At 37.9% G+C, this 26,661-nt stretch overlaps 1 protein-coding gene across 1 annotated transcript in view; it reads right to left on the reverse strand.

The window, feature by feature from the left end:
• Nucleotides 1-5,149: 5,149 nt before the first annotated feature.
• The window catches only part of NBAS (neuroblastoma amplified sequence), a 164,410-nt gene continuing 142,898 nt past the window's right edge, over nucleotides 5,150-26,661 (reverse strand). Inside the window, exons 49-52 of the mRNA XM_027887996.1 lie at nucleotides 25,398-25,537; nucleotides 21,122-21,266; nucleotides 14,872-15,000; nucleotides 5,150-5,914 (exon numbers count right to left, since the gene is read on the reverse strand). Coding sequence (XP_027743797.1) covers nucleotides 5,639-5,914; nucleotides 14,872-15,000; nucleotides 21,122-21,266; nucleotides 25,398-25,537 — 690 coding nt within the window. The 3' untranslated portion in view covers nucleotides 5,150-5,638. The remainder of the gene's footprint in view (nucleotides 5,915-14,871; nucleotides 15,001-21,121; nucleotides 21,267-25,397; nucleotides 25,538-26,661) is intronic.

Below are 26,661 nucleotides of genomic sequence, written 5' to 3' on the forward strand. Positions count from 1 at the left end.
GGACAAGGGGACATGGGCTCAAGCTCTGCCAGGGGAGGTTTAGGTTAGATGTTAGGAAGAAATTCTTTACAGAGAGGGTAATCAGGCATTGGAACGGCCTACCCAGAGAGGTGGTGGATTCACCATCCCTGGAGGTTTTTAAGCAGAGATTGGATGTGGCCCTTAGTGCCATGATATAGTAATTGGAGTTGGATCAGGGGTTGGACTTGATGATCTTGGACGTCTTTTCCAACCCAGTCTATTCTATGATTCTATGATTGAATACTCAGCTTTGTTCAAACAGCAGAGTCATTACCACGAGCACCAAGCCATCCTCTTTGTTAGCCAATACCAAAGCAAGTGAAGAAAAAGGACAGATGAAATCTGTCACTATAAGAAGAAATCAAAGTAAATAAGATTTTCATGTTTCTGAATGTCATGGTAGAGAGAAAGGCTTAGAGAGGAATTTACTTTTTATAAAGTTTTAGCTTTCATAATTACCTACTGAAAATACTGACTGTAGTTAAAAACCAACTTTCCTAAGCACTAAGGAAAGATAAGGCTTTGTCCTTGTGTTGTTGAAGTCTTCCCATTCTACAGTGGGATGCTCATTCACTCTGCAAACTCAGTATTCCATCTCCACCCCGTGCAACAGAGCATGATGAGGACAAACATGAAAGTTTAAGGCACTGAGCTCTTGAGAATAGAACTGGGTTAGCAGATGTTTTAGCCAGGCTAAAACAGAGTGAGTCTGTTTTTGACCATCCACAGGACCTTGATATCCTCCTCTGCTTCTATGTACCTTCAGCAAAACTTTCCCACAAGTGCAGGTGGTTGCTAAAGACATTCAGGTATACAATTTCCTATGTCTATAAAAAGGGACTAGTCATAAGGTGTCAAAGTGCTGTTGCATTAAGCGTATAGGAATATAGCAGAACATTCTAGCAGATCCTCAGAAATTAGAAGCAAGCTAATGAGGGTAAGTTTTTGAGTGAGAACTAGGGCTGCATGAAAAACTGTTGAAAGTCTTCACTGTCTGGGCAATCAACTGATAAATGGACTTCAATCTAACTATGATGATGTTGATGTGAATGAGTGTTTTAGGTCACTCCAAGAACCACCAGCATCTCTATCAGCAAAAGGTTTAATATTAAAGTGAAAGCATGACAGAAGTCCATTGGCAAGGCTCACTCTACTACTTACCTAGACGGTTAAAGCACATAGTGGAAAACTGAACTGAAATTTAAAATCACTCAATCTAAAACTAAAATCAACCTAAAATTATCTATGTGGAGCCCAAGGGTGGGACAAAAGGGTAAGAATATAAAGGACTGAAGGAGACCCTCCCCATGAGTCACGCGGTTCAGAGTTGACCTCCTTGCCAAACTGAGCTGGCGACTTAATCAATGGTTTAGGCCTAAAAGTTTTAACAGCACTTAAACAGTACTTAATCAATAGCCTACTTTAAATAATATAACATTCATAGAATTTACTGTAGCATAATGGTAACTCTCTTATAGGCCGAATTTACTTACGCATCTCACGTATTTAAGAATCCAAGAAAGCAACATGCATAATATGTTTGCTAGAGCATATTCACACCCCCCCACACCTCTCCCCCCAGACCTAAACAGTAAGTACAAGGTGTATCCCTGCAAAAAACTCCCCTTGAGTTCACCGAAGTATTCACGTTGGATGCCTTTGTATCCTCTCAGCAGGTGAAGGGTTGATCCTTGAGGAGTGGGGGTATCAGCCCAGGCTCTGTTGTCAGCTTCCAAGTAAATCCGAGAGCTCCCAGGCTCACAGAGCTGTCCCACTCAGAGGGAGATGCTGATCACAGCCCACTACAGTCAGAGGAGCTCAAAGGATCTCACTGAGGACTGCTGTTTATAGGGATGCAAGAGAGTGGACTTTATCATAGTAATGTTCCATCCTGGCCACAATTTGGGTCTGTAACTTACCTTGAAAGCTCAATAACAAAAGTGTTGTTCCACTTTGGCTACTAAATAAGTTTCCAAGGCAGTTTGTTAAAAACAGGAGCTTGTCAGGCAGAGTAAGTTCCCGAGAGAGCTCACGTGGAGCTGAGCCCAGGTGCTGTTCATCAAGGCTGAGGCCTAATGAGCATTTCTGACATGACAGTGTGGCCCAAGGAGGGGGGAGTGTGTGTTGTACCATCACAGATGCACGTGAAAAAAGTCATAAACTGTAAAAAACATGTAAAATAATGCAACTTCTGGTGGCTTTTACCAATGTGGAAAGAGAGCTCAGTATCAAATCAAATAATCCTGTGCAAACAACTATCTCAAGTGCTCAGTAACACTTAAATAATCAAAATAAAAAGTCTTTTTAGACCTGTAGAGGAGCTTTTGGTGTGTCTGCAACATGATACAAAGCATACCTCTGCTTCTCCATTCCATGTATCAAAAAATATATCAAAAAAAACCAAAAAATCATTGTGCTTTTGCAAGGATAGGAATTGTGACCTTTACGATACAGGTATCCATATTATTAGAATAGTTTGGGTTGGAAGGGACCCTTTCAAGGTCATCTACTCCAACCTCCTGCAATAAGCAGGGACATCTTTATTGGCCATGAGAGCTCAGAGCCCTATCCAACCTGACCTTGAATGTTTCCAGGGATGGGGTACCTACCCCCTCTCTGGACAACCTGTGACAGTGTTTCATCATCCTCACTGTAAAAAACTTCTATCTAATCTAAATTCAACATCTTTTAGTTTAAAACTATTTCCCCCCGCCCCATCCTATCACAACAGACTCCACTAAAAAGTTTGTCCACCTATTTCTTACAAGCCCATTTTAAGTACTGGAAGGTTGCTTTAAGGTCTCTCTAGAGCCTTCTATTCTCCAAGCTGAACACCCCCATCTCTCTCAGCCTGCCTTTACGGGGGAGCCGTTCCAAAGCCCTCTGATAATTTTTGTGGCCCTCCTCTGGACTTGGTCCAAAAGGTCCATGTCCTTCCTGGCCATACTCTACACTAGATGCCCACACTCTCAAAGCATCTCTTCACTGTGCAGAACGTCACAAACAGTAAAGCACAGAATTATTATATCAGGAAAATTTCTGATTCATATATAGTCACTCACTGAATTGCACTGTTTTGTTTATAAATACAAGTGTCTGCTCTGTGTCTGTTGCAATGTCATACTCTCTACAGAGGCAGAAAAAGAAATTGTGAGTTATGATCTTTCTTCCCTAATCTCTAGTTCTAATTATCCAAAAGAAAGGTGATATATTTTGCCGTGTCTTCCAGGTGCCAGAGCTCTTCAAAGATCCAAACACTATCTGTGTTCTTCACACAAAAGAGGATTAATTGCCCTGGGAAGCATTGCTCTTGCAGACACAACTCTTTATTTACCTGTTTTTGGGAGCAGAAGTATCTCCAGAGCGTGGAATTGTTTGGGGTAAAAAAAGGAAAAAAAAAAAGTCTGCTCATGCTGTATTCTGAACAAATCCCAACTGCAAATCAAACAAACTGATAGAACTGAACTGCTCAGCGTTCAGTATAACAATAACCTGGCTAAAAGTCATACCAAGGTGAGCTTCTTTAAAAAGAACTAAACAAAAATCAAAATCCAAACCCAACTCAATAGCATCTGCTAGCGTATCCTGGTCAATCCCAGAGCACAAATATTAATATACAATACAGAAAATACTAAAAGACTGGCACTGGGATACACGTCCCTGTTATGTGCCTCTTCTTTCTTTTTTTTTCCCTTTAATTTTCTTTGAGACATACACTAATACAGCTTAGTCATTGTGCATGTATATACTAGTGTACATACTCTTTCTTACAGGTGAAAGTTTTGAATACAGAATAAATCAGGAGTAGTCCAGGCTGCAAGGAAAACACTTATCATGGATTTCTAATGCCAAGAAACCAGAAAATGGACAGAAGATCAATAACACTCATTAGAGCTTTATCTACAGCTCAGCTTTAGAGTGACATTAAACACAAACTTTTCATGATCCTGAATGAGAATAGTCAGAAAATCTAGTACTAAATTTACTAACCTGAGAACAAAACATGCAGACACACCAAAATGCTTCATTGTAAAGTACTGAAATATCTTCTACAAAATAATCCAAGGTTTTCTTGCTGGAGGTGTGCCTTGTGGTTTGTCCATAACTACTGATTACCACCTACATTATCTTTTTAAAATTTTCCCTCTTTTTTCTCTGCAATTCCAATACATTTGCTGTACTAGTCTGGGGCTCTTGGGACTGCTAACATAAGAGAACTGAATTAAGGAAATGTTGTTGAATGGTAGAAATTTGAACTTGATATGTATATTAATACATGGATGATACAAGCACTTCCATAAACATGGAGGGACAGCTGGGACTAGCAAGTACAAAAGATAAGTTAACAATCTGAAGAATTAAAGCATTGTTAAAAGTCTCATTAAGAATCCTGTGTAATGTGGGAAGTAAGGTTGACATCTCAGATATTTTCACAGACAGTAAGAGCTTGTAAAACAAAGATCCCAAGAGGACAAGCATAAAAAGCTTTTCAACATGGGCACAACCAAGCCGAGACATTCATCCTTGTAGGTTTTCCAGACCCAACTGAATGCAGTCCTGAGCAATCTGCTCCAACCACAAAGGCAATCTGCCTTAAACACGAGGTTATATTACATTACCTAGAGATTGCTACCAGTGTCTATTAACCTGCAGCTCTTATTGTGTGCAACGTTTCTCTACATTATTACATCAAAACTAGATCTGAACACAAGATTAGGCAAAGGACTGACAGACTGATTTTAACAACAAATGCTTATAAACACATGGAAACATCCAACCCTTCTGGTAATGCAGTGCAATCAACAGTGCACTTGTTAAAAAACCTCTGAAAACAATCAAAATATCGTTTTGCCTTATTAAGGTAGAAAGGCACTTGGAAATAAACACAGTTATGCAATTTTTCAGAAATCAAGAAAAATATAAGTAAATACTCCGAAAATGCATTCACAAAAGGTATCAACACACGTTTAGGATTTGAGATGGGACTTCCCAAAGTGTGGAGAAAAATATCTCAAAGACTTCAGCTTGTCCTTATGAATAAACATCATTAAGGGGAGACAGCAATTTCAGGAAAAGGAGCTTAAGAAAATATTTATCTGACTAAAAGGCTGAAAGAAGAGAGAGTACATTAAATGCAAAATATTTTATTTACTGCGAACAAAAGCTGTGATAACAACATTGCACAATACCAAATTTTAAGGTTTTGAAATTCTCCAAAATCACTCTTCATTGTGACTTTTTTTGCTCCATATATATCTTTATAATTATATTTTACATTAGTTTTACATTACAACAAGAGTAAATTACTTACAGAAATTAAGACAAATTGTATATAACCTGCCAGCTTACTAATGTTTCATTTCTATGTCACCGAGTGTAACCATTTCACACTTTGATCTGAAAAGGATTATCAGATTCAATGCTTTGCTATTCATACAACAGAATGATAGAGTCTGCACCGATACATTTTTTTAAACAATTAGAAGTCTATGGGAATTCACTGTGTCCTGTTTGTTTTCTATAACACGTAGGTAATAACTCACTTTGTTACTTCACTAGAACATCGATTTCTCCCTTTTGTGTAAGATCTCCAGTAAAAAGGCAGACAAATACAGTTTTAGATCCAATACTGGACAGCCTGGAGGGCAGTAGTAAAAGTCCTGAGTGCAGGGTGAGTCCCTCGATGAGCCATCAGGAGGGACCCGGCCTCTGCGTTGAATCCTGCCTCTTTAAGCTGCCTTGCTATTTCCTCTACATCCCAGCCTCCCTCTCCCTGGTGAGCCAGCAGGTGGTCAACAAGGCGTGGGCAGAAGGCAGTGGGCATGCACTTCACCACTAGCTTGGCATCCAGGAGCAAGGAAAGGATTTCAGCATCACAAGTGGAATCATCAACCTACAGAGAAAGAGAAATTCAAAGTAATTAAAGATTAATTACCAGATACAGCCATCAACCAGAACATGTCACGACAGTTTTAACAGTGTGACCTTCAAAGTGAGATGAGTATTCCGTATGGATTAACAACAGGGATACACACTTTGCATATGTCAGAATATGTAAAGTTTGTCTTGAACAGTCTACCACATTAATATAAATATTTGACCTGAACAAAGTTAAGGAATAAGGACGCTTAACAGCCTGGGATTACATCAACAGCTTTATAGACTTTTCACATCTTCTCAGTCCCAGTGCAGAACAGATCACACCATTTAGCTCCATATCAAAAATGACACTCTGAGGAAGGTCAGAGCAGAGTATATTAAATTTTGCTCACTTTATATTAATACAGTACATTACATTCCACGTGTTAATATGACAGGCAACATTCACAGACACAATCAGATTTTTCAGTTACAGCACTCACAGCAAGGATGAGATTTTCAGAAGAATATAGTGTGTAATAAAAGATGTGGAGCACAGAGCTGCTAACCTCTCTGAGACAACCTGGATGCCTCAAAAAATGCAGTTACTTCATACATGAGAGCAGATATTCTCTTAAGAATCTTGTCTATAGCTTTACAAAAAAACCAGTATAGAATACTTCAAATTCTATTTCAGTTTATTTTGACCTGTCTTTCCTGGATTCCTTGAAATGCAGTGTTGTATTCATTTACTGCTTAATGAAGAACAATAAAACAACTACATAAAACCAAAAAGGAGAAGGAATGTCATCCAGAAGGACCACGACAGGCTCAAGAGGTGGTCCTGTGTTAATAACTGTCCTATGTTAATTATGCTGAAGACAGGTTGATCATTAAATCAGATGGGTTGACGGCAGCTGAACATGAGCCAGCAGTGTGCCCAGGTGGCCAAGAAGGCCAATGGCATCCTGGCCTGCATCAAGAACAGTGTGGCCAGCAGGACCAGGGCAGTGATCATCTCCCTGTACTCGGCACTAGTGAGGCCACACCTTGAATGGTGTGTTCAGTTCTGGGCCCCTCAGTACAAAAAAGACATTGAGGTGCTGGAGAGTGTCCAGAGAAGGGCAACGGAGCTGCTGAAGGGTCTGGTGAGTAAGTCATATGAGTTGCTGCTGAGGGAGCAGGAGTGTTTAGCCTGGAGAAGAGGAGGCTCAGGGGGAACCTTATCACTCTCTACAACTACCTGAAAGGAGGTTACAGGGAGATGGCGGGTCAGCCTCTTCTCCTAATTAACAAGTGATAGGTAGGAATTGTCCTCAGGTTGTGTCAGGGGAAGTTTAGATTGAATATTAGGAGAAAATTCTTCATAGAAAAAGTTGTCAAGCACTGGAACAGGCTGTCCAGGGAGGTGGCTAAGTCACCATACCTGGAGTTATTTAAAAGATGTGTAGAGGTGGCACTTAGGTGGACTTAGCAGTGCTGGGTTAACAGTTGGACTTGACGAGACTTCAAAGGTATTTTCTAACCTAAACAATCCCATGATTCTAAACTTCCTAGAGTTGGCATCTTGCAGCACACTACACAGCATATTAAGGCATTATCCAAACAGCTGTCATCCTCTCTGAAATGGGAGGCTGGAGGGATATTCTGTCCCACTTCAGAGCTCTGTGTGCTCTATTCTTAACCTGTATGTAGGATGCAACTTTACACAGGGCTTCATTGTTCGATTTTATGAAAATAAAATGCAAACAGTAATTACAGGAATGACATTAACAGAGATGTGAGGTTTAATTTAAATTTTTTAGGCTACTATTCAGTTAATGAAAAGCGCTATAGATAAGTGTCATTTCATATACCAGAAACTTACAAATTGGCGAGAGACAAATCTGAAAGTAAAAGACCTTTCCTAGCATAAAGCCATTAAACATCTGATCTATACTATGAGCCTGAAGATGCCCACATGCAATATGCAAGTAGAGAAATCTGTCTGCACTCATGCAGAAATGAGATCATTGTGACTTTACACATGACAAAACAGCACAAAAAAAAGGCCCTTGTTGTGTGCAACAGCCACATCCTTAAGCTCAAATAGTTCAGTAGGTTTAAACCTATTATTATTTCCCACTTTCATACTTGAAAACTGTCTGAAAATGTGGTCAGAAAGAGGAAACCTTTGCTAATTTAGTTGTCTCCAGGCAACTGGATGGAGACACAAGATGGCAACCAGACCCTGTGAATTCATTTCACACATCTTAGGCCCCTGTCTATTTTGGTCAATTAAAGTAGAGTCTGGCAGGTGTGGGAAGAACACAGAGACACTGAGGTTTAATAGAATTCTATATAAAAACTGGCAGCTAAGAAAGCTAGATTGACCATTTTCCAATTTTGCAACTCTAGGTCATGTCAACTTTCTGGGCTATCAGTTGCATACGAAGAGACAGTTACGGTCACTGGTTTAAAAAAAATAAATACACACCCCAAAGTTCTTACAAACACCTACAGAGATTGTCAATGAATTGATGTATATTTAAAAACCTTAATTAACATAGCTTATACACTGAGCAGCTATGTTTAATAAATGTATAAGAATTTTTTTAACTAATGGAAATATACCTTAAGACCACATGTATTTAAAATTAATTTTAAATTAGAACAAACATTACAACAAAAAATACTAAAACAATATAAAAGGTAAACACACAAAGCATATTTTAAAAATACACCATACAGAGTATAATATTGTTTCTATGCAAAAAATTACTCAGCAAAACTAGGACTCTCCAATCTAGAAAAGAGGTGACTTAGAGAGCATAAAGCAGATAGCAACATCATTAAAATTATACAGGGATTGATTAAACATGTTCTCTCATAAAAAAAGAAACTATGAAGCATCAAATTAATCTAGTAGGATGAGATTCAGAGAAAATAGGAAAAATAAGTTGTTTTTTTTACACTGTTGAACTCTTTGGCAAATGATAATGCAGAATGTAAAAGCTCAAGGAAGTTTAAGGAGAAACTGCACAAAATCAATACAGAAAACCATTGGCAGTTGCTTAGTCAGCAAATACATACCGCTGAAAATAAGTGAAGTTGGGAGAGCAACACCTCAGAAAAAGAGCCTGTATATTTGCTGTGTTCTTACTCTGCACTAGACTTGTAATTCTTCCATCTGTTTGAGCCATGACAGTGCTCCAGGTGGAATTTAGATCCTCAAAATTTTACGCCTTTTAAAAATATTATTTCAATCAACCTTCAGAGTTATTTTTCCTTTCCATACATACCAAATATTAGCCTAAAGTAGACAGAGACTCCTAAATGCACTACATTTTCATTTTCAAAATCATTCTTTTGACAAAAGTTGCCTATAAGAGAATAAAACGCAATTATGACAATTACTGAGTAACAACCTTACTACCCCAATATTAAAAAGCTACTTCTTCTGGGCAGACAGCAGAGGCAGGATCTTATTAATGAGTCGATCCGCCTGCAGATGCAGAGCCCTTGCTATCCCAACACCCTTTCAACTCTGGTTCCAGCAAAGTCTATCACTAATCCCAGAATCACTGTTCCAATGACATGGGATGCAGCTGACTGCAGTTTAAGCAAGTCTCAGAGGTGCAGGTGTCTTCTGCACAAATTAACACACAGCCACTTTCCATATTGTGTGAATAAACTATGACCCATAATAATGACAAACTCAGAGTGTATACATTAGAGAAAAGTTATTATGCCTATCTAGAACTCCATGCTAAGGGTGCTAAATTTTTCCTTAGTGTAAAATCTATTGCTTCTAGAAGGTTTAAATGGGAATAAACTTTCATTTTTCATGTCCATTTCTCCTTCAGTAGGATTTGACTGTGCAGATTTAGTGTGATGCCTACACACAATGTGCATGTGTCCAAGTTAAAGAACTAATACTGATAATGAAGTTAAAGAGGAGAATTTGTGAATTTTTTTCCTTGACTTACATACCTATTTAGGTATTGGCTAAAATCTATTTTCAAGCACTGAAGTGTAGGCATTCAAGTGGTATCTCTGCTCTCCTGAGTACCTGAAGTACTGCATCCAGGTGTGGGGCCTACAGCACAAGACAGACTTGGACTTGTTGGAACGGGTCCAGAGAAGGCTACAAAGACTATCTTAGGAGAGCTGGAGCACCTCTCCTATGAAGACAGGATTGATAGAGTTGGGGTTTTCAGCCTGGAAAAGAAAAGGCTCCCAGGAGACCATACAACAGCCTTCCAGTATCTAAAGGGGGCTGCAAGAGAGCTGGGGAGGGTCTTTTTACAAGAGCAAGGAGTGTTGGCACATGGGGAAATGGCTTTAAACTGAAAGAAGGTGAGTTTAGATTAGATATTAGGAAGAAATTCTTCATTGTGAGGCAGTGGAATAGGCTGCCCAGAAAAGTTGTGGCTGCCCCATCCCTGTAAGTGTTCAAGGCCAGGTAGGGCTTTGAGCAGCCTGGTCTAGTGGAAGGTGTCCCTGCCCATGCCAGGGGAGTTGAAATGAGATGATCTTTAAGGTCCCTTTCAACCCAAACAATCTGTGACTCTTATCTCTGATGAACAGCCCACTCCTTAAACTATGATGATCGATACTTATCCCTGTAGAGACACATGTATTTATCTAGGAAGTGAGACAGCACAGACACAGAATTGCAACAGATGCACTCACTTCCACTGAAGTAGCACTACAGTGCTCTGTTCGTGCATTTTATCAAATGTCTCCTTAATGCAGAATGTATAAACGGATCTGCATTTACAGATGGAAAACCACGTGTCAGCAAACTTTCTGTCAAAAGATGCAAGAACCCACTTGCACTCTGTCTAAACTTTGCACACCTTCAGCAGGATGGTGAGAAGCCTTAACACAGACTAGTAAGTGCTGCTCCTAGAGAGGGCAGGAGATTCAAGTTGTTTCCCTCACAACCTGTACTCACCCTTCTGTATTTCTGAGTCAGAATGGCAGCTTGTGTCTTAAGCTGAACTCACTGCTGTCAGTGCACAATTAGTAAGGGTTGAGCAGGCCTGCCTGGGGCTTTGCCATCAGCATATCAATATTATGAAATGGACTAAGGCTTGAGGCTCACAGCTCTACCAAGACAGCAGGTCCCCTGGGCATGCAGATAGTGAGCCTTTGAGTTTTAAGCAAGCCTGTGTGTGAAGTAGGTGGGTGAAGATCAGAAGAGGAACTTGAGGCACACAGAAGGCTTTCCTGATAAATCACTAAAGCCTCCACAAATTTATGCAACCATGAAAGTAAGCATTCTGTGTATCCACTCCCTAAGACCTAGGACACATATCAACATCCAGCATTTTTTTCTGGTTGCTAATACAGCCTACATGGACATTGTACAAATACTTGCTATGATGTAGCATATCTGAAAAAAAATCTGTCCTGCAGTGAGAATTTCTGAGATGTAAGAGCAGGTCAGGTATTTTCTTTTGCCTCACTAAGAGGCAAGTCAAGGTCTGGTCAATTCCCCATCAGCATTGTTTCTGCAGGTGTCTAGAGGTTCTGGTATTACCAGAATTATTATTATTTCATTGATAACATTAAAAAATCCATGCGTTATGAAATATAAGAGCTGCTGATAACACAGCAGAAAAGAATTGAACATGCTGTCTTCCAGAGTATTCCATTCTCCACTACTACTGGAGGTAAAAATGCTTTTAATTTCATTCCTTAGAGGACTCTATACAGAACAAATAAATAAGGGGACAAGAAAACAAGAAAAATAAACCAGAGACAGATATTTTACCATAATGACCATTAGCTTATATACATATAATTTAACAAGATCTCTTTTAAAGGGTAAGCCCCATCAAGTGAGTAACCATAAATGGCATAAGTCATTGAAAAACACTAGCAATTCCATTATTTCCCACATTTTTTATGATTTTTCATATGACATTTTTCAGTAAAACATGTTGCAAAGCTAGACTCAGAAATTCTTCATTGAAAGTATAGCATGGATATGGAGCAAAGGTATTATTTTACACTAAAACATTTTTCTATTAAAGTTTCTATTAAAGTCTTGATTGAAGAAGTATTTGCATTGCTTATATTAATTCCCACTTGTTAGCTGTTTGAACATTACAGGTACCAACAGGTAACAGAATATTTACTTGTTCTGTCAGATGTATAAAAATCAGTCTTAATCTCTAAGAGATAACCAAGTGCACAGACAACACTGAAATTCTTCTTGAAAACAATCTGACTTTTAAGGGCTCTCTTGGCAGTAAGAAGCTTATTTAAGCAAACTGATTTTTTAAATTATTCACACACCACACAACACAGAGAACTATTATTTCTGTTACCCAAAAAACCCACAAGTGGCAGTTCATTAAAAGATACACAATAAAAAGAGAGATCTGCAATTTCAAAAAAGCTTACACAAAAACTTGGTTGTTTTATTACAGGCAAAAGCTATACAATTCCTAGTATCAGCACTTCAGCATCATCCTTAACTGTAAACATCCATAAAGCTGTCAGCAACATACAACAAATGGCTAACTAATACATCCTATCAGCAAGCAAGTGCTGTATTTTTCTCGCAGCCATGTTTGTGAGCTGTGTTAGCACTACATCAGGGAATCAATAGCTATGATTCCCCTTTGCCAGATGTTATTTGTCCGTTTCCTGTTCAATGTAAGAAGAAATGGCCTTCCTATGAAAAATTCATTAAGAATTCTACAAAAAGCATAAACAGTCCAAATACTGTATTTTAAAAAGCAAAGAGCAGGCATAAAAAATTTTACTGAATAAACAACATTGCCACAGCTAAGTAATATATGCACTTTTAGTACAACAGCAAATAATGTAATCATAAGAGATGCATATAAAACAAGGAATAAAAGGTACTTTTCTACACAATGCAAGAACAGCTTTTACATTTAGCACAGCACGCTTCTGTAGTAGCTGCTTTTCTAACACTGTCAGTGGAATGGCACATTCAAGGTACTGGCTAAGCTCTATGCCTGATGTAACAAAGTCAATAGTTAAATCTTCGTTGACTTAAAATGAAACATTACACCAAAGCTAAATGCTTTGAAAATTCTAGGTTATTCAGCACTCTTACCAAACTATGTGCTCAAAACAATACTGAACTTAGAAGAAAAAACTAGAAATGGCTCATCGAGCTTCCCCCTGTACAAAGAATATTATTTTGGGCATGGACAGATGTACAAAGTGCGTTATATTAGTAAGAAGATAATAAGGTTCCTGGCCCTGAAACTCCAATATAATGTAATCAGCCTAGAGCGTAGGAAATTGAAAGCTGGAGCACACCAGAAAGAAAAGGCCAGTTAAGAGAGCAGTACAATTAGTAAGCATTCAGAAAGTGCAACTGCACAACGCTATGCTTCAAAAGTAGTTAAATAAAACCTGCTTGGACCCAAATTCCTGGTGACAAGCTTCAGAGTTAGTCACTTATACAGCAGTTTTCATCTGCCAACAAGAAGTCAATTTTAAAAGGTTAACAAGAACAGAGGTAAGAAAGTGCATGCATATATCAGATCTGCGCTTGCTTTTCAGTGAGATCATCTTGTTTAAAAACAGTTACAACAAAGCTTTGCAGACATAAAATCTAAAATAGCAGGTAGTAGAAGAAAACTATCAATGTACTATTGTTTTGGTGGTTAATATTCATAAAATTATGTTTTGTGACAAAGTCAGAAAATTTGTGGTCTATTTGTATTAAAGACAGGAATAGAACACCTCTTTGCTTAAATATCAAACTTAACTAACAAACACTCCAAATTCAAACTGGATGCTAGCAATGGTACTGGAATTTCGATACAAGTCAGTGTGTATTACATATAATTTTTCCTGATACCTTCCATACTACTGTTTCAAATTTTCATAAAAACACATGAAAAAAGTTGGAAACTAAGTCCTTTTGAAGGAAAAGCAGCAGCACGTGACATGGAGTCTATGCTTTGCAGATCCACTGCTTTTCTGACCGGTCTTCACCAGTCCTGGAAAGCAGACAGATCATTTCTCAAACTATCCAATGGATGCAAGAAGACAAAGCTTCTGGAATACAATGTGCAGCATAAGAAGGAAAGGTACAGCACTCAAGGGAGAATCCTGGGATCTAGAATATCTTTCATAGGGAATAGAGGATGGTGCAGGTGCAAAACTAAAATTTGCAGTTTACTGTAACTAAGGAATCCGAAAACTTTGTGGCAGTCAATATAACTAGAGCAATTATAATTTCAATCTGAATTCCCAAAAATCACATTTTTAAAGCTTTTGCTTTTGGGGCATGCTTATGTTTAAAATTGTTTCCACATGGGTAGTTTCATTTTGAAGTATCACATGGGAAATATACCATCAATTACTATTTTGTATTGTAATACACAACCAAGAGCTCCCTAAGATATGGTAAAGAATTTGGAAGTACTAGAGATAAGGTTTTCCTACCTAAATACTGCAATTCTGCAAATTATCAGTGCAGTTAATTCAGTCAGATAAGAAAGCCATTCTCCTTCATAGAAAGGTCTGAGACAGTAACTTTGCTGGAGTATCGAATAAAAACCTGTTTATAATTACATGAAAGTCCCCAAACATACCACCACAACAAAACCAGTGACATAACTGGTCTCCTCATGTATACGAACAGATTGCCAACCCTGTCAGAAACAAACTAAGTCATCTGACAAACTATTATCACTTAAAAAACCCCGAAGTGTGATAATATGAACAAAGAGGTAAAAATCTACTTTCTATAACAGAATAGTTTCTGTTCCACCACAACAACTTAAAATAGCATACTAGGTAATTTAAACAAAGTGCTATGAGGTTTAATCACCTCAAGCATCTATAAAAGATCTTATTAGCCTGATGTTACTGCTCACTGTGGACACAATACATGTTGAAAATCTTAATAATGCTAAGTGTCTCAGTAGTATCTGCTCACTCCATGAAGATAAAAGAGGTAATTTATTACCTCAAACTCTGAAAGGCAGTTCATTCAATTGTTCATACCTTAGCAATTGCTGTTATCTGCTCCAGTGCCACAGCATGAAGATCTTCGTCTTTGCTTTCTACCAGCAGTTTCAGGGATGGCAGCAGGAGGGACTGGTTAAGCAGCAGCAAACATAATTCTTTTATACACTGAAAATAAAAGCAAACTCATTCAGTGCAATCTCTGGAGATACTAACATCATCACTGACACTAAAATTTATGAAAATTTTATGTCAAATGTGAAATGAAAACAAAAGTTCCACAACAAATGAATTCCCTGTCAGAAATAGCTCTTTGGAAACTTGAAAGGACAAATTTTAAAATGTGGAATACAGGGTTAAAGTGCACCATTTGTTAGACTAAGACAAGGCAAGTACTGAATCACCATTAGAAATGGGAGTTTTACTGAAAAAAATAACAGAGCAATCACAGGTCTCTGTGGGACTAATATATATGTGCTTACTGAAATGCTGCAAAGCACAGAAAGAAACTTTAACAGGCACCTGTGACATTTCTGTAACTCAATTACGCAATCATAAGAGTGGAACAAAATAAAGAGGAAATAGCAGTTCATACCAGAGCTCAACATCATAAAGTTCTGTTGCAATATGTCTCCAAATTTCACATGATATTTTATAAAAAAATAAAATTTAGTATAATAACTTTCCATCATTCATCTAGTTTCTTATATAATATAGCATAAATTTAGTATCACATCTTTTTCAAGAAGAATAGAAATATCTTCAAAAATGAAAACAAAAAAAAAAACCCAACAAATCTACTGTGCCTTTCCAAATCTTTAGCTGGTTTTTAGTTAAAACAAACCTACAAAACATTCTACACGTAACTTGTAGATTGGCTTTTTTTTTTCCCCCCCTCAATATTACAGTGATTTATTCATTTATACATCAAAAAGTAGTTCAATGAACAAATTATGTTATAAATCAGATTATAACTTCCCTTTCCTTTCCTCTTCCCTTTTTGTGATTTCTGAGAATTCAGGCTGCTTGTCACAACCACTTCCCAATGAGGCCCATCAGAGATGTCCCATATTCAAAGGCAATTTACACTAAGGACTCTGGATATTGTATGACAGTTACACTGAAAATGATAACAAAAAATAAAAGAAAACATCCTAGAGATGCTGTTTCACTCCAGCATTTTGACAGCAATTGTTTAGCTGACGAGCAAATCTCATCAGCTAAACATTAAGCTGAGAGAATGCAAGTCACGTATTTTTTACATCTTTTGCAGTTTTAATGACAACTGTAACAACTTGATGACCAAGATGATCTACATTTTTAGCAGCACAGTTTCAGTAGCAGTGAGCCTAAAACCCTGAAAATCATTTGAAGATGAGGAGATGTTAAATGCTCCAACTGTAATATACTGCAGACACACCTGGCCTTGCTTGGGAGAGAGGGCTCTCTCTCTCTCTCTCTTTCTCTGCTCAGTGCTTTCTAAATTTACAGTTTCTAGAAACACAGCTTAAAAGGATATATTCTATCACAATCTCTTACTCAGATTTGTTTCTTTAAATGTGTATTCAGTACTGCTACCAATTGTTGATGCTTAGAATCATAAAATATGCTGAGCTGGGAGGGACCCATCAGGATCATCAAGTCCAAGTCCTGGCCCTGCATAGGACAACCCCACAAATCACATCATGTGCCTGAGACCACTGTCCAAAGGCTTCTTGAACTCAGAAGGGCTAGGTGCTGTCACCACTTCCCTGGGGAGCCTGTTCCAGTGCCCAACCACCCTCTGCGTGAAGAACCTTTTCCTAATATCCAACCTAAAACTCCCCTGACTCAGCTTCATACTATTTTCTTTAGTCCTGTCACTGATCACTAGAGTGAAGAGATCAGTGAGGATGAGTGCCTCTTGTGAGGATGTTGAAGACTGTAACAAGGTCTCCTCTCAGTCTCTTCTCCAGGTTGAACAAACCAAGTGACCTCAGCCACTCCTCATAAGGCTTCCCCTCTAGACCATTCACCATCCTCATGGCCCTCCTTTGGAGACTCTCTAACATCTTATATGTATAACAGCTTTCTTATCTTACAGTGCCCAAAACTGCACACAATACTCAAGGTGAGGCCGCCCCAGTGCAGAGCAGAGCAGAACAATCCCCTCCCTCGACCGGCTGGCGATGCTTTGCCTGATGTTCCCCAGGACATGGCTGACCCTCCTGGCTGTCAGGGCGCTGCTGACTCATATTCAACTTGTCACTGAGCAGGACTTCCAGGTCCCTTTCCACAGCACTGCTTTCCGGCATCTCATTCCCCAGTCTACACAAATAACCAGGGCTTTCCTGTCCCAGGTGCAGAATCCGGCACCTCCCTTTGTTGAACTTCCAATTGTTGGTGACTGCCCATCTCTCCCATTTGTTGCTGTCTCTCGGCAGGGCCTCTCTGCCCTGGAGGGACTCGACAGTTCCTCTCAATGTAGTGTCATGAGAGTTGGGAAGAGAGTGTCATGCTTATTGGGAAGGATATGACATAGGATCAAGGAATAAGAAGACTAAACAAATACACTAAGCTTTGTCTGATCAGTCATATGCTTATCAAACTTCCGATAATTTCATATTTGTTGTATTTCTTTTGAGCAGCACACCAGCCATTCCAGCAAGTTTACTGAACACAAAGCTGGAGATTCACTCTACATGTCTCCTTTTCTTGAAAATGTGTATCCACAGCAATAACTGCAGCTTAGAAAAATAAATTCTGAGAGTTGTAAGATACATAATCTGAGTAAAACAGCAATTTTACCATGCTTGATGACTTTTTTTGCCTGAAAGCCTCTCAAAACTGGACGGACACCTTGAATAACTTTCTCCCTGATGGCAGCATGACTAGCAGACATACTCAATCTTACCTACCACACCCAAGTACAGGGAAGCCATCATCTCTTTTGAAGGAGAAATACATATTCCGACAATTAACTTTGATTTCTTTCAAGATATTGTGCCTTATGCCAAAATTTGAAATTACATAAATTAAACTGAATTGGGTTTTGTTATACCTTTCTTTGTAAATGAAGAGATATTTTTATTAGCTCGTGTTCTATCTAAAAATATCTGCAGAATACGATCAACCACCCCTCAGTCTCTGGTAAGATAATACACTGCACTCCCTCAGTCTTTCACTTATGAGGTATTTTCACCCATGCACTACTTTTTGCAGGTTCTGTCTATTGCCCTTCATTTTTCAGTGTCCTCTTAAAATGCATTTATACTAACAGGGTGTTTTATTTTAACGCCAGTTTTGCTAACAGTTTATGGAGAAGGGTATTTCTTATCCATTCTTCTTCACTTGGTATCTCCTACAAGGAAAAACTGCACTGCCTCTGTTTTCCTTATGAAATCTGATTTCAGCAAGACTTTGGAAATGTCTTATGAAACACTTATTGTCCTCTGCACCAGGGAAATTAAGTGTTGTCCAACCTACACATCCTTGGATTGGCCTCCATTCCTTTTTTCCACAGGAAGGGACTGGACAACCTGCCAATCACTGAAGACTGTCCAAATAGTGTAACTATCTCGCTGTATCACTGCCACAAATGACTGCATGGCTGCTTTGGACAGGAATTGGAATTGCTATCCAAGACAACAGGTCACCATCCATGGTGCTTCTCAGAGCAGCAAAACTGACTTTCTGCTCTAAGCACCCAAAAGCATTCAAGTGTCTGCTGCCTGCCACGAGAGGCTGTGCTTACAGGGGGTTTGATGTTCCCTGTGAGAGGGTCAAGGGAAGGCTGAATTCAAAACCTGGATTACCATGACTTAGCTGAAACTTCCGTAAGGTAACTTTTGTCTTATACCAGGTTATGCAGCTATCAGTGGTTCACTGTGACACCACTGAGGCATATAAACCATATTTCATAGGAGTCTGCTCTGGGTCCAGTATTATTCAGTATTTTCACAGATGGTTTGAAGGGTGTGGTAACGAATACAAACAGTATCATGTCTCGAGAGGCTAAAAGCAGGCTGAACGGCAGCATTTAAATTCAACATTATCAGAAAAAAATTATCAGAGAAAACTTTGGATGAACAAAAACATACAATGTAAACTCAGATATAAATCCCAATAAAACTAGCTACAAAAATACAAAAATAAAGGAGACCAGTTGGCTGCTATATTATTCTAGGATATAAGCATCTCATAGCCACTAGGACTCTAGGGTGATTACAGATAAGGGACTAGACGCATTCTCCTGTGTAGGTGTTCATGTTACATGACACATGACCCACAGGCTGACAGAAGAACATGAGATATTCAGAAGTCACACTGTAACAACTACCAGCAGTAGAAGGATTTGTCTCTTTCTAAAGAGATTAATCAAGCAGAGCAGATGTTGGATAGTCCAAACACGTGTCTTCCAGGCTAATAAAACAATGCTTATTTGCACTAAGAGGAACAGTAATATCTATCCACTGAATAATGCCAATTAAAAAACAACCAAAACCAAAACCAAACAAAAAACCACCCAAAACCAAAACACAAACCAAACCAACTCCTGAATAAAAAACCAAAAAAAACCTCCCACAAACCACACACACAGAGACACACACAGATACAAAGATTAAAGCTATACAACTATCCAAAAGGCATAAAAAAACCCCCATGGCTTAAAAAATTAGATAAACCAGCAGGAAATGGAAAAAACCCTTGAAAATACATGTCTCCAGTCACAACCTTTGAACTTCAGAATGGCAAATGTTATTCATGATAATAAATTGATCTCAGTTTTTAGAATTCCATCATTACAGATTTGTCTTCTTAATCAGTGTATTTATTGAAAGGTGAAGTCATCTAAACAGGTTGTCAGTGATCAGATTTTCATCTTATTCAGCCACACGACTGCAACTTTAATTTGTGCACTTAAATACTGTAGTCTTGCATACACATAAATTACTTGGATTCATGCATGTCATTCCTGCTCTTCCTGAGTAGAGACTCACAGCAATACAGCCTGTGTTTGTAAGTAACTGTAAAAATATGTTTTAGTGCAATTCCTGTTGCTGCACAGCATTTTACCCATTAAAAAATGTATTTTACATTAGTAAAGCTGTTTTATGCTTGAGGACCAGAATATTCTCATATCTCTACCTGTATATTCACACCTACACTGTGGGCTCTTCCAACATCTTATACCATTAAAGAAGGAAGGCCCCTCCAACCAAAGCTGTCTACCAATACCAAAACTGTATGTAACCAGTGACTTGACATGGAGATCAAGGAAAACTTTACTTGATTAAGAGAAATGCAAATCATGACCCATTCTTGATCAGGATCTATGGTGAACTGACTGATGGGAGACAGTGAGACTCAGGATTTGTCTCCCTGAATCACTGAGCTGAGGCAGAACATTCAACTTTGACGAAGTTTAGCTACTCCTGTCCCCAATAAGATTGTGAGTTTATGAAGTATAATGCACCATTTCAACACCTTCTAAAGAAAAACTACATAAAATTACACCAGTCCCAGGGATAGAGAAACCTGCTTCCACCAAAGTGTTTTGGTGGGATGAATAAATTAATAAATGTACTTATTTCAGTTTACTGCCATCTTCTGGAATTGTGTTTTACACAGATTTTTGAATTTGACTCAGATCAGTGTGTTGGACTATTAAAAAAAAAGCAAACCACACACCCACCTGTCTTTATTTTAAATAGAATGTGTTGTTTCTATTCTGCTTCTCTTCCTAACATTAGCTGTTTTCTATAACAGATAATGATTATGTGAAGATGATTATAAGGGATTAATCAGGTTACTAAAAATATGCACAACTACTCTGAAATTGTGTGAAGCTCATTAAGTATTTCTCCAGTCTGTCTTCATTAATATACAATGTTTATATACAAAGCACTTCAATAATTTCAATAATTTTATACTTAAGAGATGCTTCCATTGAAGTATGCATACACAGTTAGGAAGACAGATTATCATAGTTATTACTTAGCATTTACTCCATAACTCTTCTAGACATTCCTTGGATGTAATGGGAGTTTTTGATGACTTGTCTCTATTGCCCCTTGTTCTATCACTGAGCATCTCTGATAAGAGACTGACTCTTAACTCTTCTACTTGTTTCCTCATCCACATAGATAAAGGTATGATCTCCCTTAGTCATCTCTTGTTAAGACAGAATGAACCCAGTTCTCAGTCTCTCTGTTAGCTCACTGGACTTGATCCAGTATGGTAACACCTTTCTTGTAGCTGGGGCCTTGAAACAGGACCCATATGCATGACATCCAGAGTTAAAACTTACCTTGACAGGGAGCATGTGCTTTGTCTCATACAAAGAACGGCAGATTTTCAAAATTTCATTCCCTGTGTTCTCCTTTTCCTCAGGTGGGCATCTCTGCAGCATAACAGACCCCAGTTTCACCCAGGGATTATCATCTGTGCACGATCTGCCCAGAAAAAAAAAGATATGTATATAGACTGTAAATACACATACACCACTTTCTGTAAGTTGTTCCTTGCATGTGTGTGACATAAAATTACAACCTCATGAAAGAAAGATGAAAGTTTTGAGACAAGCTACGCCAGCCCCCTTTCAAACACAGAAGATTAAATTACTTGGAATTATGACATATTGTTACAATCCCCGAGGAATCACAGATAAAGATTAATCAAATTGGAATAGCATAGGAACCAGTCCTCCTGGCTTTATACCAGCTGATTTCCCAAGCAGAATGGTATCAAGGGAGGGGTGACAGGAATACAGCATTCCTAATTTTGTTTGTTTTGATCACATTTTAACAACTTCTGTCTCTCAAGTATCTGTCTCTTGCTTCTGAATGAAAAAAATGTTGCCAAAATTCACATTTTAATTTTCAGGTCCAACAAGTACAAACAAAAATAAGCTTTTTCCATAGCCCATCCAAATAGGGTAGGAAAGTGAAATTACACGCATCTGAACTTCTTTGCTATATGGATGCAGTTATATTTGTTTTACATATTTAAAAAGTTCTTGTAATTCCACACATAACTTCATACTGTGTCACCATTATACAGTCAGACTTAAGCAGATGGTAGACAGTAGATATGAGTATATTTTATCATGCAGGATGGCAAAGGTAATGTTTACTGTAAAGTTTTGTTGCTGCAACATTTCTTGGCCTATAGCCACTATTTGACAGATCATGGAGACAGTTGGGATACTTTTCTTAGAAATAGGTGTCCTGGCTAGGACTGGATGTACTGACAGAAATGGGTAGCAGACCACTTTTAAATGATAGCACAAAGTGTAACATTGGAACACATCTGCACTGCCATTTTTCTAATGTAAAATAAGTTAGTGCATTTCAATTCCCACCTACAGTGGGCTAAAATCAGACACAATGACATGTGCCTAAATCATGATTATATTAAGCCACAGGAACACAAATACTATGTTCGTCTGTGCATAAACTTATGAAGGCACAAAAGGCATTTTAAAAATCACCCCATCAAACTCTCTGGCCAGTAATCAGCATCCCAAAGACATGGAAAACTTTTCATTTAGCTTGAAAAAAAAAAAAATTACATCAAGACCAAAATTGGTGGTTTGCTGTTACATTTTAAATGGGTATCTTAATTTACATTTGTAAATTAAGATACCCATTTAGCACACGTGACAAGGAGGAGTAAAATGCTGTCAAAGTGCTGCTTTTCAAACTATTATTTAGTAGCAATTGTTAAAGCAACACATCAATGTCATTGTAAATGGAGTCTGTTCAGAGAGTCAGATGGATTGACATACACCAGGAGTCTGACAGCTCTGAAGAGGACAGAGAGGACAACCACCAGTATCTACTATTTCATATATGAATGCTCTGTCCTGCTCATCACTTGTTTTTGCAAGTACATGTAAACACCAAGTAAAACCAGCTGAACATGAAGCTGCCATTACAGCCCAATGTGAAAGCCAGACAGAGATGCCAGGAGTGGGTAACTCTGAACGCAAATTAAATAGAAGTCATTGTCTTTCTTCTGACAACTTAATTGAGCCTTTCCATCAGTGACAGTCACTGAGCACAGAGCTCCCACAAGTCTGGCTGGAAAGAGCAGAGTTCCTCCTTCCCTCTTCCTCTCCCCTCCTTTCAACCTCATGGGTCAAACTCAAAGATGCCAGCTTATTGAACAAACACCATGATGCACTTAATTCTGAATCCTCAGTAAGGTCAAGAGAAAGAAAAAAAAACCCTGCAACTCCATCTTGGCTACTGGTTAAACAGATTGCTCCTGCTATGTGATCCATTTCTTGCTTAGAGGCACAGACATTTCTGTGAATTTCCATTTCTGTAGCTGCTACCCCCAGAGTACCTTAAGAAAATCTTTAAGAATATACCATTCAAAAAAGGAAACAAATATCCCACTATAAAACACAGAAAAATCCAGAAAGATGGCAAGGCCATCAAGGCTTGTCATATGCAAATTTATTTAAGTATTAGATATACAGTTTACACATATAAAACTGTTCTCATCACAATTCCTTTTAACTATTTCAACTGCTTATGTGATCTATTAACAAGTATCTGCTATTTGCTATCTATAAGTGAAACTACAATTCAGTCACCAAAACTATGACACCTACAGGTAGAATTCAGTTTTCTTTTCTCCTGAATTTTACTTTAGTTCAATGTGGTCAAAAAAAGTTATTTCTCGACATGAAAAAAGTAATTATTTCAAAAGCACAGTAGGAACACATTCATTTCTTTTTCCCATAACGATAAGCTGGTTTTTTTTCAGTTCCAAAACACCTTATCAATATTTATTATAAATATAAAAAATGCCTTTTGAATGTAGGCAGCAAGTTCCAAAGGTACTTGCAGAGTTTCAGCTACTGTCAATAATTTCTTTTAAAAAACACCTTCATGAAATGTTTAAAATGACATCTGAATATGAGACATCTGGGTGGAAAATCATGTATGCGTAACAAGGTTATGAAAATAAAATATTAAATAGTATACAGCTTTGAGTACTGATCGAAACAACCAAGCTACTTCTTTGTTTTCTCACAGTAAACATTGCATGTTACGACATGAAGAGAATCTCTTGCCATAATAAGCATTAGTGTAGTTGGAGTGTTTTAAAAATTAAGAACTCAAAAAACATTAAAAAGCATGGACTTTTTAACACCGAAGTGACAGAAATTAAAAGCCTACGAAAAAACCCCTCAAACTTCAGTTCTTTTACCTCTCCTTCGGAATCTTTACAGAATGCAAAACTAAGGAAAAACAATTTTGCTAATTGCAGCAATATTTCACTTGACCTTTTGTTCTATCAGTTTTGCTGGTTTTTAGGTTTAAAAAGGTTTGAAGGCTACACACATTGTGAGACATCCAATTTTCAATTAGAATCAAACCCAAAACTTCAAATGAAAGTTGGAACGTGAATTTGTGACAGACTATGTAACAGTCCTTGTACTTACGTATTAAAGACATTTTTTGCTTTTAAAACTGTCACTAAAGAATTTAGGTTAATGCTCATCCTGGCTTGAAGGTGATTTTTTACAGATTACCTTGTAACCCACCAGTTTTCTACACGTGCACCAAAGAGTTACTTTTCACAAAAAGATAAGCCTTAACTGTTCTGACAAATCAATGCACATAAACACACTTTGGGGAATGTAGTCCCCAAGTTAAAATAGATTGTAATATATACCCCATAGGAATCCTAAGTAAGCACCATTTAAGGACTCTAACCTAAGCACTGTCAGACGTGGCACATTGCTCTTGCTCAAAAATAATTAGTAATAGTTTTCCTGTCTTTGGGAGATATGTGACGTTTACCTCTTAAGTTTATATGAATCCTTATATCTTAGAAGTGATTATCAGTTAAAAAAATCAACAACTAAATTTTTTACCTTTAAATGTGTTCGGAAAGTCATGGAAAAAGCCCAAAGAACTGGTAAAAATAATACAGTCAAGATGTTCCAAAATTAACGCTTTCAGTTAATACCTACTCTGATGAGTACAATTCTGAAGTCTTAAATAATTATTTTAATTTTAAATTGTTGGGCTAGGATATGTCTTTCCTTGTATATGTTCTTTTGGATACTTTACTCAGAGACAGAAATAATAGGTAGTGGATCTAGAAAAGAGAAGAGCCATTGCTTGGTACTATTATCCTTACAGACCCCCCTGCTGATTGTCTGAACATGAACTTTCAAAGGCTTTTCTGCAAAGTATAACTTTGAATGGAAAAAAGTCAGAACTTTCTACTCTTTTTTATAAATTTTGTTCATACTGCTAAAAACAAGAGCAAAATACGTAACCTGAAATTTAAGCAGATAGAACCTGTGCAACAGTTTAGGCAATAAAAAGGTTTTCTGCCTCTGCTACAATACAGACTACATGTGATATATAGGTTTTACAAGAAACTGATTGATTTGAGATTCGATTCTGGTTTAAATAAACCATTTATTCTTCCCACTATGGTCCTTTCCAAAGGTCATACTCTCAGCCATGTCTGAATTATTTGACTGAAAACTACATGACATCAAGCAAGAAGACTTTTAACTCTTTTGTTACACGACTGTTTGAAGAAATGCTCACCCGTTGCTCCTGTCCATCGGCGGCCAAGCTTGAAGCAGTAAAACCAAGTGATGAAACTCAGACAGACTCTGACTAGACTCCAGAAGTCCCAGGAAGAGATCATACCTTTTTTCTTCATTTTCAATATCTGTCATCTCTACCTGCAGGGGACAAAAAAAATTAAAAACCATCTGACATAATTCTTTCCAGAAATCAATGACTTAAAAGCAATCAACAAACTATCCATGAAGGACATCACTGTTCCAAAACAATGCAGGAATACACTGAACATCATTTTCCCAGAAAACCATTTCCTACTTCTCATTTTCAATTACATGCAAATAAAACAGGAGAGTACAGATGATGGAGCATGACGTAAGTGGACATTCCTAGAACGGTGTAACCCCACACAAGTAAATTCACTGCTTAGTTCAGAGGATCATATCTCTCTGTTCTTCAAACAATCAAACATGCCTTAAATTTCTTTTTCTCAATGTATAGACATATATACACACATACATTTTTAAAGAATGAGTGTGCCTGTGCTTCCCTAATATATATTACTCTCAGTCATGTATGAAAATTCAATAGTTTTTCCTGAATTTGCAGCACCTCATCTTTTCTCACTTAGGAAAGAGCCTTGAAAGATGATTCTAAATTACTTTACCTAGCAAAGAACATTTGCTAACAAGTAATGCAGTATTTCTCTGCAGAGGCATTTGAACCTAAGAGAAACAAAACCCCACATCTCATCAGTCAGCTCCCAGACAACTCTATCTTGGGAAAAGTGTCCATCTCTATTGAAAATCTGAAGTTTCTGCCAGGACTTGAATTCAAGTCAGTTGATGACAGGTTCTTTTACAGATAATTACTGCCTGCAGTTTGCATGGTAAAGAATCTCCAGGTAAAAGGTCTCACTGTTGAAGGAAGGTTGCTGTATATAAGAACCAACTTGCTATTAAATGAGAAGTAGCTTCTGTTTAAAAGTTTGGATATCACACTAGGAGGTCTTTCACAAATGGAACAGAAACTCACTGTCTATCTGACATACAAAAGTTCTTGGAGTTGAAAAATAATTTGTTACAATAACAAGGTAGTTTTCTCTGCATTATTAATACATTCTAACACAATTTTTCTTCCAAAGTTCAAAAAGTTCCAGAATATCAAACACTTCGGTTTCATCTCATAATTCTGCTGAAGACACACAGCATTAAATGTTAACTTCTCTGTTTCAGCCCAAGTAGTTCTAAGACATCAAACATGGACAAAGTCTTCCTTAGTTCTA

This window comes from Empidonax traillii, unplaced genomic scaffold, assembly GCF_003031625.1.
Source record: "Empidonax traillii isolate 1590-97213 ecotype Southwest subspecies unplaced genomic scaffold, ASM303162v1 scaffold228:size850385, whole genome shotgun sequence".
Lineage (NCBI taxonomy): Eukaryota > Metazoa > Chordata > Aves > Passeriformes > Tyrannidae > Empidonax > Empidonax traillii.